This window comes from Myotis davidii, unplaced genomic scaffold, assembly GCF_000327345.1.
Source record: "Myotis davidii unplaced genomic scaffold, ASM32734v1 scaffold96, whole genome shotgun sequence".
NCBI lineage: Eukaryota > Metazoa > Chordata > Mammalia > Chiroptera > Vespertilionidae > Myotis > Myotis davidii.
In genome coordinates, this window is record NW_006289416.1 from 3,277,565 (window position 1) to 3,293,613 (window position 16,049).

Below are 16,049 nucleotides of genomic sequence, written 5' to 3' on the forward strand. Positions count from 1 at the left end.
TTAATTGGCACATTGCCCTGATTAGCCAATGGGAAGGGTAGCGGAGGTATGGCTAATTACCATGTTTCTCTTTTATTAGATAGGATTCAGTTCTGAATTAGGATAGACCTTTATAAAGGCCCGCTCTGGTGATCTACCACTCTGGAAATGCTATGACTTACCGCTTCTTTACCTCTGGCATATTTTAACTCCTCATTCCACAACTGCTGCTGTTCATCCCCCAATTCCTTGGTTAATTTATTAATGGTTTGCTGCAATTCATTTCTTTCATGATTTATTCTCTCAATATCTGCAACTGAGTACTTCTGGTTATCAACAATATTCTGCAGTCGAGTATTCTCCTGTTTCATTGTTTCACATTCTAGTTCTGCATAAAAAACACACAAATTTGTTAAATTCCTTCAATTTCTAGAAAGAAATTATGCCATTATTTAGTAGAGTTGATTAAGGTGTTTAAATTTTCAAGTTATGTACATATATAATTTTCTCTTTTGGATAATTCTATTTGATACCACTTTGTTAATAACATTCTTAATAAACCAAGTTTTATGTGAACCTTATTTCCGTATTTGCCATGCCATGTTTTTCAGAAAGTGCTACATAAAAAATATGACCCCATGTATAATGATTACAACTAAGAACTGTTATAGCTAAGAGCGAGTCTGTTAATGTTCGATTCCTATGCGATTAACATTCCTATGCGATTCTCTGCAATAAGCTTGAAAACCCGTAAGTTCTTCATAAACAGAAATATTTTTATTAAAATAGATCAATTTATTCTTATTTCATTGATATTTCAGTGGTTTCATCAGATATTAAATAACCATAGTGATTAGGCTCTTGCTTTGTCTATTAGTATTTACCAAAATTTGTTATCTAGAATGATTATCTTGTACCAAGAAAATATGGGACATAGAAACAGCAACTGATTATGCAAGGAGGAAGAGAAGTTATAAAATTAAAACTATTTGGGGTTATATAGAATAGTGTTTTCTAACCTTCTGTGACTCATAGCTTGCAAAGAATATGAAAACATTTTTAAGCAAGCTGGAGTAAATGGATGAAGATGCTCATGACCATAGGGGCCAAGAGAGATCATCCTGAGGCTGAGAGGATCAAGATCATGGTTTTGTTATAATCTATTTGTAACACTGTTGCTGGGAAGCTCGGCACCTGAGCTCATAATAAATTAATGGTTGGCTTAAGTAAAATTTTATACAGGAGTCTGCACACAAAAATCTGTAATGTACAGTATCTGTAGAGTTTAAATATGTCTCACTCACTTTTGGCCATGAATGGCTTTAAATAATCAAGAAAGTTAAAGTTTGGCCGAAACCAGTTTGGCTTAGTGGATAGAGCGTTGGCCTGCGGACTGAAAGGTCCCAGGTTCGATTCTGGTCAAGGGCATGTACCTGGGTTGCGGGCACATCCCCAGTAGGAGATGTGCAGGAGGCAGCTGATCGATGTCTCTCTCTCATCGATGTTTCTAACTCTCTATCTCTCTCCCTTCCTCTCTGTAAAAAATCAATAAAATATATTTAAAAAAAAAAGAAAGTTAAAGTTTAAATAATCAAGAATAAAATCATCTTAGGTTAACATCTGTCATATTATTGTATCAAACTAAATCACTCTGGAATTGCAAATGATTTTAGTACTTCTCTCTCACTTTGCAGTTATTGGGAAAAAAAATTCCCATACCAAAAAGTAGGAAGTATGAAAATTATCTTGATTAAACACCCATAAAGAAGATAGAATATTAATATTACAAAGTATTGATTTAACTGCATGAGAAACATTGCTATAATAAGAAATTAATGGGGTGGCCCCATTAATTTGACCTAAAAAGAAAATGAAAAAGAGAAAGAACTCATGGACATGGACAACAGTGTGGTGACTGCGGGAAGGAGTAGGGTGGAAGAGGTATGGAGGGATAAATGGTGATTAGGGGGAAAAAAAGTAGTCCATGGTTCCTTGTCGCTATAGAGAACAAACATTAGAGATCAAATGTAAACTATTCAAAGAGTTGGTTTTGAGTAAATCTAATACATACAATCTGAGTTACTTAGCCAATCACACCATTAATTATAACCCTTGACAGATGATCAATATTTCATAGGATAAAAATTATATCAAATATCCTAAAGACATCTATATAACTCCTATGTGAGGCAGACACTGCCTGTAAAATACAAAAAGAATAAACTGAAGCAGGCAAAGACCTGTGAAAATAGTATAGTAGGTTCATATACTAGTAGTTTTTTATTTTGTAACTGTTGTTCTATGGCCCTGTGATTTGTAGATAACTTCCTTTGCTCTGCTTCTGGCACTAGAGAAGTTTTGACAAATCATGTACTAGTACAATAACATTTTCAGTGTTTTATGATTAAGATCAATGTGTTTATGAAAACAATGTTAGGAACACACAGGCTATAAACAAACTTTCTTTAGTTGGGCTCCTGTTTCATAAGAATTATAGTACTTGCCTCTTTTCATCGTATTTTCAGTCAGCTTAAGCTATTGAGTAGTTTAGGTGGCAGTGATGGAGGATAAGATAATCATAGCACACTGAGGCTAGCAGTGATTTAAGAATCTGGCTAATTAATTACAATGTGGAATACAATACACTAGTATTATTCATATGCAGGCAGCATATGCTCTTAGGTTAGGTCTCTCTTGACTTCAAAAAGCCAGGTGCCTAAAAACATATTAGAAGGTATAGTAGGTTGAATAATGGCCACCCAAAGATATGAAGTTCCAATCCCTGGACTTTGTAAACATTACCTTATTTGGAAAAGGGGATTTTGCAGATGCAATTTAGTATTTTGAGAAGAGATTACACTGGGTTATCTAGGTGGGCCCTAAATGCTATAAAAAGTGCCCTTAAGGTCCTAAACGGTTTGGCTCAGTGGACACAGCATTGGCCTACGGACAGAAGGGTCCGGGGTTGGTTCCAGTCAGGGGCACATGCTGGGGTTGCGGCTCAATCCCCAGTAGGGGCATGCAGGAGGCAGCCGATCAATGATTCTTACATCATTGATGTTTCTATTTCTCCCTTTCCCTTCCTCTCTGAAATCAATAAAAATATATTTTAAAAAATACCCTTAAGGATAGAAGCAAAGAGAAACTAATACAGACAAGAGGACAGACATACAGATCAAGTAATGTCAGAATGGAGGCAGAGATTACAGTGACATGGCCACAAGGACAGGAATGCTGGAAGAGGTAAGGAATGGATTCCCCTCCACAGACCTTGGAGTAAGCTGGTCCTGCCAGATTTCAAACTTCTAGCCTTTAGAACTGTGAGTGAATAACTTTCTGTTGTTTCTAGCCACTGAGTTTGTGGTAATTTGTTACAGCAGCCTCAGAAAACACTGAAAACTTGAAAGCCAGCCCTGGTCAATGTGACTCAGTGGTTAGAGCATCTGCCCATTGCGGGTTTGATTCCTGATCAAGGGCACGTACCTGAATTGTAGGTTTGATCCCTGGCCCCAACTGGGGCCGTGTGGGAGGCAACAAACCAATGTACCTCTCTTACATCAATGTTTCTCTCTCTTCCTCTCCCACCACTTCCATTCTCTCTAAAAAAATCAATGGAAAAAATATCCTCAGGTAAGGATTAATAAACAAACAAAAAACCCAACACAAACCAATAAACAAACAAAAAAACTTGGTAGCCTGCTTTAACTATTTACCATTAAAGGAAAAAAGATAAGATGACTAGGTGTCTCTATATATGATAAATCCCATGCAGGTCCCCATCCCAATATGAATGATGTCTTTTAGTATTAGCTGTACTTACCTATTCTAGAAATATCTTCATCGAGACCATTCAATTTCTGGTCAAGAATGGCTGAATGAGACTCCAAATTGCTCATGTATGCCTGATATTTTTGAACATCTGCTTGTAAGGAAGCTTTCAGTTTTCTCAATGTTTCTAAACGATTCTTTAAAAGAAAAGAACATTAAATTAGTTATTCTCATCAACAATAATTCCATACTTTCCTTGAAAGTAAAGAAATATTTCTTAAATTCATCATAGAGAAGGGTAAATAGAGTTTTATTTTTAGAGGAAGTCAAGGGACTTCACTGTTATTACATAATTAAGGTGTACTTTTCAAGAAGTCAGTTTGGGATAGAAAAAGTCAAGAGCCAGAATGAAAAAGCCAAACATTTAAAATCTGATATTTTACAGAACAGTCTAGTTATTTCAATAATATAATACATAAAGTAAAATTAGGTACCTGAATATTATCAGTTTTTACAAAGTCCCTAGAATACATTATATTATATAAACTCTGATTACCACTTCCTTTCCACTAACTAAAAAAATAAAATAAAATAAAACAAAATCAGGGCTCTTATATAGTGCTTCCTAGAGGAGTATAATATGGGGACCTGGTTCAAAATATCTTTTGGTCTTAAGTAAATAGGTAAGACTCTTTCATCATATTCTGAACATCATTAGTCCAAGACTGATAGATCCCAAGGGAAAACAAAGCTCCAGAGATACGAAATGTGTTTTTGTTGGGAGTTCTGTCCTATAAAAAATATTTAGCTTTTAAGAAGCTTATTTTGTAATCTATTAAAAAAATTGATAAATAGCTGGTATTCAATAAAGAGACTCAGAGTCCAAAAGAGCTAAGTAAGTATATAAGTTTATTGAAGATACGCATGTTTACTAACCGGTTCTTTTTCTCTTTCTTGTTCCAACCTTGCGATCTGTTCATTCAGTGCTTTGTTTTTTGCTGCTAATGATTCCAGTTTGAAAGCATCTACATTAAATAAATCCTCTGGAGACAAAAACCAACAATTTCATAAAATCTCAAATCTTCCTGGAACATGGTCCCTCAGGCTTTCACCAATGCTCTCACAAAACACTTTCAGTGCAGGACACCCACTCTCTGTCAGATAGCAAACTGTTCTCCCTTCTCTACTACACTCTCAGCCTCCTTATCCTGCTTTATTTTTCTGCATAGCACTTAGCACCATTGATTTACAATTGTTCATTTGATTACTGTCTCGGTCTAAAAGAATTTAAGCTCATTAGGGTAGGACTTTTATCACTTATTCATCACTGTATCCTTAGTGCCTAAATGGTTGCTGGCACACAGTTAAATATAGAATAAATATTGTTTGAATAAATGAATAAAATTTATGATTAACTAATTATAAACAGAAATATCCAGAACTAAATAGATGCTTTCTGTATTAGATCACTATGAATCTTCCTTTTTTAAAAATATTACTTACCTTGCTCCCTTTCTCATGTGAAATTATCCTGCTTCCTCTTCAGGAATATGAGAACATAGGGAATTGCTTTCACCTTTCATGGCAATAGTGGCAAGGCAATATTCTCCTGTTTTGATTGATTTTATTGTCTTTGGAGGAATAGCTTTACACATATTTACCTCTTTTACCTACTACTTTGGCATTTTACATACAAGTCTATTTCAGTAAAAGGAACAAAAATGTAAAATAAATGCTTTGGAACATTTTAGAGTTAGCTAGTACATACTGAGTGTCATTAGGTTATAGCTGAGTGGAAAAAATTTTCTTTGGAAATATAATGGACCACTAACTCTGTCACAAATTCTGAAAGGAACCTTAGGTCTTTTGACTAATTGATGCTTTAATTTCTCACATAGTAAAGCAAAGATATCACAGAAATATTATTCTTCAAGGGGAATAACACTTGCTGATTATCTTCTGTGCTTCTGGTAGTGTTTGATACTTTATTCACATGGCCATCTAATCTTGCAAAACTTTAACAAGTAGTTTGTTAAGTTCACATAGCCAGTGAGGAGCAACACCAGTATTCTTTTTGCTCAACTACTACTTCTTTTCACCAAGGAAACAATGAAGGTAAAAATCAGTAGGCATCCAAATGAATGAAATGTGAGTGCTTATATAAACACTAGTAGTCCTGCACACGAATCCCTGTGCCAGTAGCTCGCTGCCGCCCTCCTGTAGATCCCCCACACCCTGTAGCTCTCCACCTCCCACTTGCCCACTCCTGTAGCTCTCCACCTCCCACTTACTTGCTGCCCTGCCCCCTCCTGTAGCTCTGCCACCGCCCGCTTGTAGCTTGCTGCCCCACCCTCCTGCTGATCAGGTCGTGACGCGATCGATTGGTTGTTACCCTTCACGGCATAACGACCATTTGCATATTACATCTTTATTATATAGGATTGGGTATGGTAAACTAAGCTATAAATGACCAAAAGCAAGTATGCTAGGAATGAGATTACTTACTCAGTTTTGACTGCAACTCTGCATTCATCTCCTCAAAGCTGTCGGCACCAGTCATGAAGCTCTCATAGCATTTTACGGTGTAGTCCAAAAACAACTGACGGGGTTAAGCAGTTTTAAAAACAAAACCATGATTCTCTATTTACTTTGTTTCACTTTTTTAAGTGGAAATTTTTTTTAAAAAAGTCAAGAATACTAATTAGCTATATGAACTCCTATAAATGAGACACAACCCTAGGTTATATCATTAATAATGCCACACAGACTTGGTCTGCTATGTATTTCTAATACTGGGGACGAAAAATACACTTAAATTTGGATAAAAATGATAGTAAACAGTAAAAAAACACATACCTTCAGAATCTGAGGTCAAACAAGGAAGCTTGTTAATAAATACAAGTCAACATAAAATGCACAAATTTATTTACTAGGGATAATCTACTTTATAAAAATTTTAATGAATCATTAATCATATAAGTCCAAGTAAGCTGACAAGATCTAGTTGTGAAAACCAGAACTTAATAAAGATTATAATTTCATTGTAACTTCAGGTTTAAAAACGGCATGATTAGTAGAGATCTAAATAATATTATACTATCATTCTTAATATTTATCCAAGAGAAAGTAACACTGTATTTTGCAGTTATGAGTTGTTTTGGTCCATACTTTGTTAGGAGGTAAGGATGACTGATCAGAATTTTCCACAGTCTGGATGACGTAAATATCCCTCAAGACAAACCAATTCCCTTTGCACTGATTCTGTGCTTACAAGCAACCTTTTTATTACTTGGCTGATATGAAAGTGGTATTCTGAATAGGCAGTGTGAATATTCCTATAACAGGAAAGGTGTATCTCTGATGGTAAACTAATACATTTTCAGTTTACTTTAGATAAGTTTTTTGTGAATTCAATGAGGATGAATCAGTTTCCTTTAAGCTTGGTCAATTTTGATTTTTCAGATTAAAAAACACAAAACACGTTTCTGGATCCACAAAGTTGTGGCTCAGAAGCTGGTGAAGTTAAACAGTTGATAATTCTCTAATTAAAAATTGCACTTTATAGTTACTGAAGTGCTTCTCTTTATATTGTTATCTGAAGTAATAGTTAAAATAGCAAGAGTAACTTTTACTGGTTTAACCTTTAAAATAAATGTAAAAAAATTAATATTTAATACGTGTTGAACTTATAATTGGGTGAAAACTGAGGTTCAAATAAACCTAGTCCAGTACACATATACAACCTGAAAATTTTCTTTCTAATTGCTTCTCCATAGTTGAAGTAGTAAAGGGACATAATTATTCTTTGCTAAAAAAAAAAAGGCAATATCATCTCAATCAGTTGATGCATCACTGAACTGTTTCATAGGTAGTAATAAAAGATGGATCTAAAGTTATTTCCACTTTCTTTTTTTGAAAAATGCTCCAAAAAGTGAAGATAAGAATTAGAGCAGATAATGTATATATATATTTTTAGGAACCTGCATGGTGATAGCTGTTTTACATATGGCAAGGGACATTAATGTTTAATGTCAACATTATTAATTTACTCCTTACGATTGTCTGCTCATTAGTATATATGAATTCGGTTGTTTTAGGAAATAAGGTGGGCTAGTCATTCTGGGTGCCAATAGAGTGGGGTTTGGGAACCAATTTAGACTGTTTATTTTTGTAAGTGGTAAATCTGATCTAAGTGGCAATGTGCCTAACTGAAAAGTCAAACACAAAAGAAACAAAAACCCCACATGCAATATTTGAATACTCAACCAATTATGCTTTGTATTGACAAAGAATTATATTAAAATAATGCTGCCTTATTGAAATCCTGGTTCTAAGAGATAGGAGAGGAAAAGAAATGTTATTATGTATAAATTAACAATAACATGTCATGATTTAATTCCAATTGCCTTGTATTTTTCATTTACTTAGTTAACATTTTCAAATGTCTGTGCCTAATAAATTTCAGGAAGTTACAATATAACTCCAAGAGTAAATCCATTGACTAATATTTAAAAAAAAATCATTTTAGAAGTTTTTCAGGAAGTAAAAAGACAAGCTCTACAAAAGAACATATTAATTTCAAGGTATACATTTATTTAATAATATCATTTTATAGTTCATTACTATAAAATGATATTTATAGTAATCAGAGTTACCTTATTATACATGATTCCATCTTCAGTTTCTTCTCCCCAAGGCTGGCCATCATCAAATAAAGGTGAGCTTTCTTTCATGGCAGTATGTAACTAATTAGTACACAAGCAACATATGTTTATGAGAAAAACACACAGCTCTGATGTGTCAATTGTTTTTAGTGTCATTTTTCGATGCATTTACATTGCTCACACTTGAAAGTCTCTTCAGAGATTATTTTATTGAGCCTTAAATTATAATCCTTTATATTTTAGTAACTAAATCCCATAGGATTAAAAAAGAATGGGTTCCATATTTAGTTCTGTTCTACAGAGAAAAATACGCTGATGTTTACACTATTAACCCATTGAAAGCATACACAAACATTTTTAAAAATATATTTTTATTGGTTTCAGAGAGGCAGGGAAAAGGAGAGAGAGTTTCTTAGAAACATCAATGATGAGAGAAAATCATTGATCAGCTGCCTTCTGCACGCCCCCTACGGGGATCGAGCCTGAATCTGGGCTTGTGCCCTGACTACAATACAACTCAGGACCCTTCAGTCTGCAAGCCAACGCTCTATCCACTGACCCAAACCAGCTAGGGCATACAAACATTTTAATGCAACTCTGAGAATCCAAAACATAAAAGGTGAACCAATAATAATTATTTCTCTTTTATATGAATTCAAATTTTGGTGCTCAAATGTTATCTACTGACTCCTTCAGTATGTATAAATATGAAATTTAGATTGAATTTTACAATATAAAATCTTCAAAAGTACAACTGTTTAAGCTTAAAAATTACTACAGATAATAATTTATAGCAAAACATTCAGATGTTTATACTTTACTGGGGGCCCAGTGCACGAATCCGTGAACCTTGAAAGGAACTATCGTTCCATGAATCAGGAGGTCACGGTTTGATTCCAGTCAAGTCACATGCCAGTCATATGGGCTCAATACCCAGTAGGGGCATGCAGAAGGCAGCCAATCGATGATTATCTCTCATCATTGCTGTTTCTCTCTCTCCCTCTCCCTTCCTCTCTGAAATTCAAATCAATAAAAACATATTAAAAAATATATGTAACCCTTTAAAAGGAAGAAAAAGAAAAGTTAAATGAAATTGCTATTAAAATGTAAAGATATAAATGTATATCTAGTATAATGAACATTAAGCTTCTAAGAAAAGGGCTATGCATTAGGAGTTAAAAGAAGAATGTGGTTTCTACTGAAAATATTTCATTAAATTTCCTTACTATAGGGCTCAATACAGAATTCCTGAGTGGGAAGTCTCTCACTGATTCTTAAATTGCTATAATGTTGAGTTTCACTACCTCAAGCAAACCAAGATAGGAAGGAGATTTCGACTTTTATAATAGACTTAGAGTCGTCTTAGGAGCTCACTTGTCAATAGAAGCCACAATAGGTATTCCATGACCTCCTGTAATCAATGTGAAAATGCTATCTCCAAACACATAATGACAGCTGCTTAGACAAAAAAGGGTAAAGTGTTTTAGCGGCAACAGGGTTATTTGGTTGGGGGAGCAGAAAGATGGTTACTCAATGTCCATAAGTATCACTGAGGAAAAACAAATTGATATGTAAATGTTATATATAAAGTTCAACAAAACTTGAGTTGTATTAAGGGACTATGGTATTGGATTTCTACCCCAATTGAGGGTATTGAATGTACTAGAATGAATACTGGGTCAAAATCCTTCCCCCAGTGCCTGACTACATTTAGTTAAGAGCCAGCTGATGGGCAAAATAATGCTAGGGGGACAATACTGGTTTTAAGGATTCTAGCACTAAGTAGGGCAGGAAACTAAGAAGTTATAAAAAGAAACTGCACGAGGCTAGATAAAAATTCACACCTCTGAACAGTCAAAATACAGCATATAAATCAAGAGAAGAGGAAAAAATACTTGCATCCTACACATAATAACTAATTTCTCCAACTTAATTATTTTTTATGTACAAAACTAGAGGCCTGGTGCATAAAAATTTGTGCACTTGCGGGGTCCCTCAGCCCAGCCTGTGCCCTCCCACAGTCTGTGACCCCTCAGGGGATGTCCCCCTGCCGGCTTAGGCCCACTCCCCAGGGGATTGGGCCTAAGATGGCAGTCAGACATCCCTACTGATGGCTTAGGCCCACTCCCCAGGCGATTGGGCCTAAGCTGGCAGTCAGACATCCCTCTGGCAGCCCGGGAGCCCTTAGGGAGATGTCCACCTGCTGTTAGTCGAACATCCTTAGTGCTGCCGCGGAGATGGGAGAAGCTCCTGCCATCACCATTGCGCTGGCCAGCCATGAGCGGGCTTCTGACTGAGCAGTGCTCCCCCTGTGGAAGCACACTGACCACTAGGGGGCAGCTCCTGTGTTGAGTGTCTGCCTCCTGGTGGTCAGTGCGCGTCATAGTGACCAGTAGTTCCTGGTTATTCCGCTGTTAGGGTCTATTTGCATATTACTCTTTTATTATCTAGGATGGCACTTACAAATCAGTAAGAAAAAAAGGCAAAAGACACAAATAGGCAGCAATAATGTGAAAAATGTTCAAGTTTAAAAACAAAAAATGCAAATATGAAAATTATCATGTCAATTATTAAAAACATTGAAAAGATTAATATATGAATTCAATAAATAAGGGTTCAAATTAATAGCAGGAGCAAATAATGAAATACAAAAAGGGCCAAAAATATGCACAAATAAATTATGACAAATCATACAAAACATAACCACTTAATAATATATATATTAAAACAAGCTATTTTTCACCTTCCTAACGGGTAAAGATCTTAAAGCACGAATGCCTATGGAATGGGAAAATTGGTATGTTCATACATTGTTGAGGAGCTTTTAACTGGTGCAAGTTTTCTGAAGGGAAATTTGTCAATATGCATAAAAAGTTTAAAAAATACACATAATTTTCACAGCAAAAATGTAACTTTAAAACTGTATCTCAAGGAAATATTTTAAATTATCTTTGAGTTGTGGGTATGTCACTTTCTGTGTAAGCTTTTCTGTATTTTTCCAAAATTTTTGCAATAAATAGGAATTTTAATTTAAAAAGAGAAATAAATAAATAAGTGCTTTGGGAGAAATAATTAGATACTGACTCACTTTTTTTGAGCTATAAAAGCTCATGACTCTCCTTGCAAATATGGTACTTCCTATTCCTCACCTCTGGAATCATGTATTCATAGTTTGAAGAACTTAAAATCAAGCATTTGAAAAATGAAAACTGATGGAGACTTTAAGATAACTGGCAAAAGCAAGATTAGGAGAGAAAAAGAAATAACTTGAGGAAAAAAATTTCTATGTATACATTTTATAATGAGAAATCAAATACCTTAATGCAGTCGATTAGCCAAACTAAGGCTGCCACAATGTGAGGCCATGTATGAGGGGCCCCTACTGTATACATGGAGCTCTTAGATAATGCAAAAGGATACCTATGAAAAATTAGAAAAAATAAACTAACTTAATAAGTTAATTTTATAAAAATGTCTAAATTAACCAAGAAATTATATTTAAAAACTTCCACATATACACCAATAGTCTTGAGTTGTTTAGAAGATCATTGTTGAGATTCTGCCCTTAGTCATCTTACCCTCAGATGATTTTGTGTATTTTTTGGTTTCTTTTCTGCAGATTACTGTGAATATATATATATATCCCCTAAGCTACAGAATGCAATTTACAACCAGTATGAATTTGTCTCATAAAAGATCATCTATCCCCTCAAACTAAATGTACCTCAAATCAACCACACATATGCAACTTGTCATCCTCAAATCCATTCTTTCCCGTGTTTACTCTACACAGCTTTCTAACTTCATCTCACCCCTTTTTCACCAGGTCTTCAATTCTATCCTTTTTGCTTCTATATTGCTTCTGTGGTATCCAGCCCATCCTACCTATTCCTTGTCACTTCAGTAGCTAAGGGCCTTATGATCTGTCATCTGTATTTAGGTAATAACCTTCAAATAGTTTTTCAAGTTATCCTACATATGTTACCCATGGGGACTATCTTAAAATATATTATTTCTCTTAACTCAAAATCTTTATAAATTTATTGAGATTGATTCTTATCTGTGTTCTAGGCTAATAAGAAATATAACATACAAACCCAAGCCCTTTAAAGATTCTTGGAACCTCTTCTTCAAACTTTGTGTCAGGCAATTCATACGAAGGGCACAGGAAGCCATAAAGAAAAGTGAAGATCTTCAGGAAGTCTTTAACAGAAGGAGCTTGTAGCGATTTCATGGATACATTATATGCATAACCATTTTCTGTAAGGAACTACAATAATTTTTATGAAATGTCAAACATTTTATAATAGAAAAATTATAGGAAATGTTCACAATTTAGGCTATTTAAAATTATAAAATACCTCACAGAGTAGTCGAATACACTGCTGAATGAATGCTTTGTCATTAAGTGGTCTTGGGTCCTTGATTTTTTCAGAACAGGAAAATATACCAAATTGACTATTTCGGGATCCAGTTCCACTAGTTCTGGAAACATTAAAAAAAAAAAAAGAGTCAAAACTATTTTCTTCTGTGGTCAAAACTAAATTCTTTCAAGGTGATTTTAAATTTTAACATCAGCATCAAACATTAAAGTTCAACAATTCTTTAATTTTTAATTAACTAAACAATTCTCTTCAAGGTAGAGAAAAAAAGCAAGTAATGAAGAGTAAAATATAAAAAGAATATATTTCTGGTGCTTTGCAATTATCTTTTAAGGATGTGCATTTTGAGTCCACTAGATCTTCTACACCAGGGGTCCTCAACCTACGGCCCGCGGGCCACACGCAAATACAAATATTTTATTTGTTCCCGTTTTGTTTTTTTACTTCAAAATAAGGTATGTGCAGTGTGCATAGGAATTTGTTCATAGTTTTTTTAAACTATAGTCCAGCCCTCCAATGGTCTGAGGGACAGTGAACTGGCCCCCTGTTTAAAAAGTTTGAGGACCCCTGTTCTACACCAACTGTTCTCCAAATCTGTTCAATAATTCAAGTCTTTTTGCCATTCCATTTTCCCCTCCATGATTGCTTTTTCACTCCCAAACCATTTGCCATTATTTCTTAAAAGAAAATTATCTTTGAGATGGTAGATACATTGTGCATGCTTTTATTCATGAACATTCTTATCATGCAATATTATGTGTCTGTTACTTTATCATAAATATGTATGTTGCTAATTTTTAGTCATTAATGGCTGAGTATATATGCTCCATTCCAAGCCCCTCTCCCAAAACAAAACCTTATTTGGTTAAATCTTTATAATGGTTCCTTTTGCCTAAGTATATGGCCCAATTAAGCTCACCATTGTAGTTTTATTAAATATCTTTGGAACAATAATTTTCTTTATTGGACAGATGCCACAAAACTGAATTACAGACAGCTCTCCATATTGTGGGTTCCACATCAATGATTCAACCAACCATGGACATAAAATATTAACAACAAAAGTTATGTTGTTGATGATGTGTACTATGTAGTTAGGCCTATGAGGGTTGTGTCTGCATTGAACATGTACAGAGGTTTTTCTCATCATTGTTCCCTAAGTACAGTATAACAACTACTTGCACAGCATTTATATTGTATTAGGTATTTTAAGTAACCTAGAGATTATCTAAAGTATATGAGAGAATGTGCATGGATTATATGCAAATACTAGTACATTTTATATAAGGGACAGGTCCTGGAACTAATTTCCAGAGGATGTCTGTACAATGAACTTTGCTGTAATATCTGAACTCTGTTCATTGAACTTAATTTCTCCCCGCAAGCTTGCTTACTGCTTTCAAGTTCTTTCTTGCCCAGACTCTAACGTTCTTTGGCTTGGGCCTTCTCACTTCACTGCCCTTCAGGATTTGCTAATTTGAGAACCACTTTTCTTTATACTACTGGTGCCTAACCTTTAATATATATATATATAACCATAAAAGGAATATATGTATAAACTCAGCTCTTATTCTACACAAAATTACACTAAGATCTATTTTGAACCACAAGAGAGCTTCCCAACCAATCTAAATACTGTATCACTCAACTTATAGTTCAAGAGCATAGGATCTAGAACCAGAGTCTGTGTTTCAAATTTGGTCTCTAATACTAGTTGTATGACTGAGTAAATTAAGTTCTCTGTGCTTTAATTTCCTTATCTACAGAATGGAAACAATAACAATTATCTACTCCTAGAGCAGTTACGAGGATTGATTAAAAGAATTAATATAGATAAAGCACTTAAAACAATGTCTGGCTTATGAAAATGTTCTGCAAATGTCAGATTTTATAATTATTATCATTATCTCTGAAGTTCAGCTCTGAGATGAAAGTTATATTATAAAAATGCCTTGTGATTTTTCATCAAATGGAAAACAGTTTAACTTGGTTTCATGGCAAAGACTTTCCCTAAAATAACAAATATTTCATCTCTAAATGTTTTCAAATCAATTGAACAAACAGACTTGTCTTTAAACAATTATATTTTGTTTTGATGAGATAAAGGAACAGTTTATTTTCTCAATTTTAGGTTGAACATTTCTCTAAAAAAATGAGCTTTATTGAGATGCAATTTGCTTAGAATAAAATGTGCAGTTTAATGAGGTTTGACAATGTATACACCTGTGTAATCTCTACCACAAAAAGACTGACTATTTCTACCATCCCCCAAATCTTATGCTCCTTAATAGTCAAGACTGCTCCACCTCCAGGCGAGGCAACCAATGATCTACTCTAGACAATGTTTCTCAAAGTGTGACCTAGGAGACAGGAGTAGTCAAAGCTATTTTAATAAAAAACTAATATGTTATTTGTCCCTTTTATTCTTATTCCTTAATGAGTTTACAGTGGAGTTTTCCTGAGGCTGACTATATGATGCATGATATTGTAAGAGACTGAATGCAGCAGATATGAGAATTTAATATATTCTATTAAGCCAGACCAGCAGTTCTCAACCTGTGGGTCACGACCCCTTTGGGGGTCGAACGACCTTTTCACCGGGGTCGCCTAAGACCATCGGAAAACACATATATAATTACATACTGTTTTTGTGATTAATCACTATGCTTTACTTATGTTCAATTTGTAACAATGAAAATACATCCTGCATATCAGACATTTACATTACGATTCATAATAGTAGCAAAATTACAGTTATGAAGTAGCAACGAAAATAATTTTATGGTTGGGGTCACCACAACATGAGGAACTGTATTAAAGGGTCATGGCATTAGGAAGGTTGAGAATCATTGAGCTAGACATTAACAAAATTTGCGAAGATGAAAACAAGGACACACTTCTTATTAAAACAGCTTTGTTTATGAAAAACTAAAATAAACAGATGCTATTTATGTTAACATGTAATGGCTTCTTATTTTAAACTGAATTAATACATATTTTAAAGTTTTCTCAGTTTTGATTTCTAATATGGTTAATATCAAGATATAGCCCACAAAATAAAAGCTTTTTGGAGTCTTAATATTTAAGTGTATAAAGAAGTCTGGGACTAAAATGTTTAACTAGATAACAGTTCCTCCTAACTTTAAATGATTCCATAGTATCTGAAAGTTAGGTATAGAATTTTAAATTAACTATTCATTTATAACTATAAAATAGTAGTCTTCCCAGTTGGTGTGGCTCAGTGGTTGAGCATCGA

The 16,049-nt window shown here is 34.4% G+C and overlaps 1 protein-coding gene across 1 annotated transcript in view; it reads right to left on the reverse strand.

Moving 5' to 3' along the window:
- NDC80 (NDC80 kinetochore complex component) overlaps positions 1–16,049 on the reverse strand; it is a 35,346-nt gene that overhangs the window by 16,090 nt on the left and 3,207 nt on the right. The window contains exons 4-11 of the mRNA XM_006761863.1: positions 12,773–12,896; positions 12,509–12,681; positions 11,729–11,831; positions 8,403–8,492; positions 6,253–6,346; positions 4,684–4,790; positions 3,800–3,944; positions 162–367 (exon numbers count right to left, since the gene is read on the reverse strand). Of these exons, the coding sequence (XP_006761926.1) occupies positions 162–367; positions 3,800–3,944; positions 4,684–4,790; positions 6,253–6,346; positions 8,403–8,492; positions 11,729–11,831; positions 12,509–12,681; positions 12,773–12,896 (1,042 nt within the window). The remainder of the gene's footprint in view (positions 1–161; positions 368–3,799; positions 3,945–4,683; positions 4,791–6,252; positions 6,347–8,402; positions 8,493–11,728; positions 11,832–12,508; positions 12,682–12,772; positions 12,897–16,049) is intronic.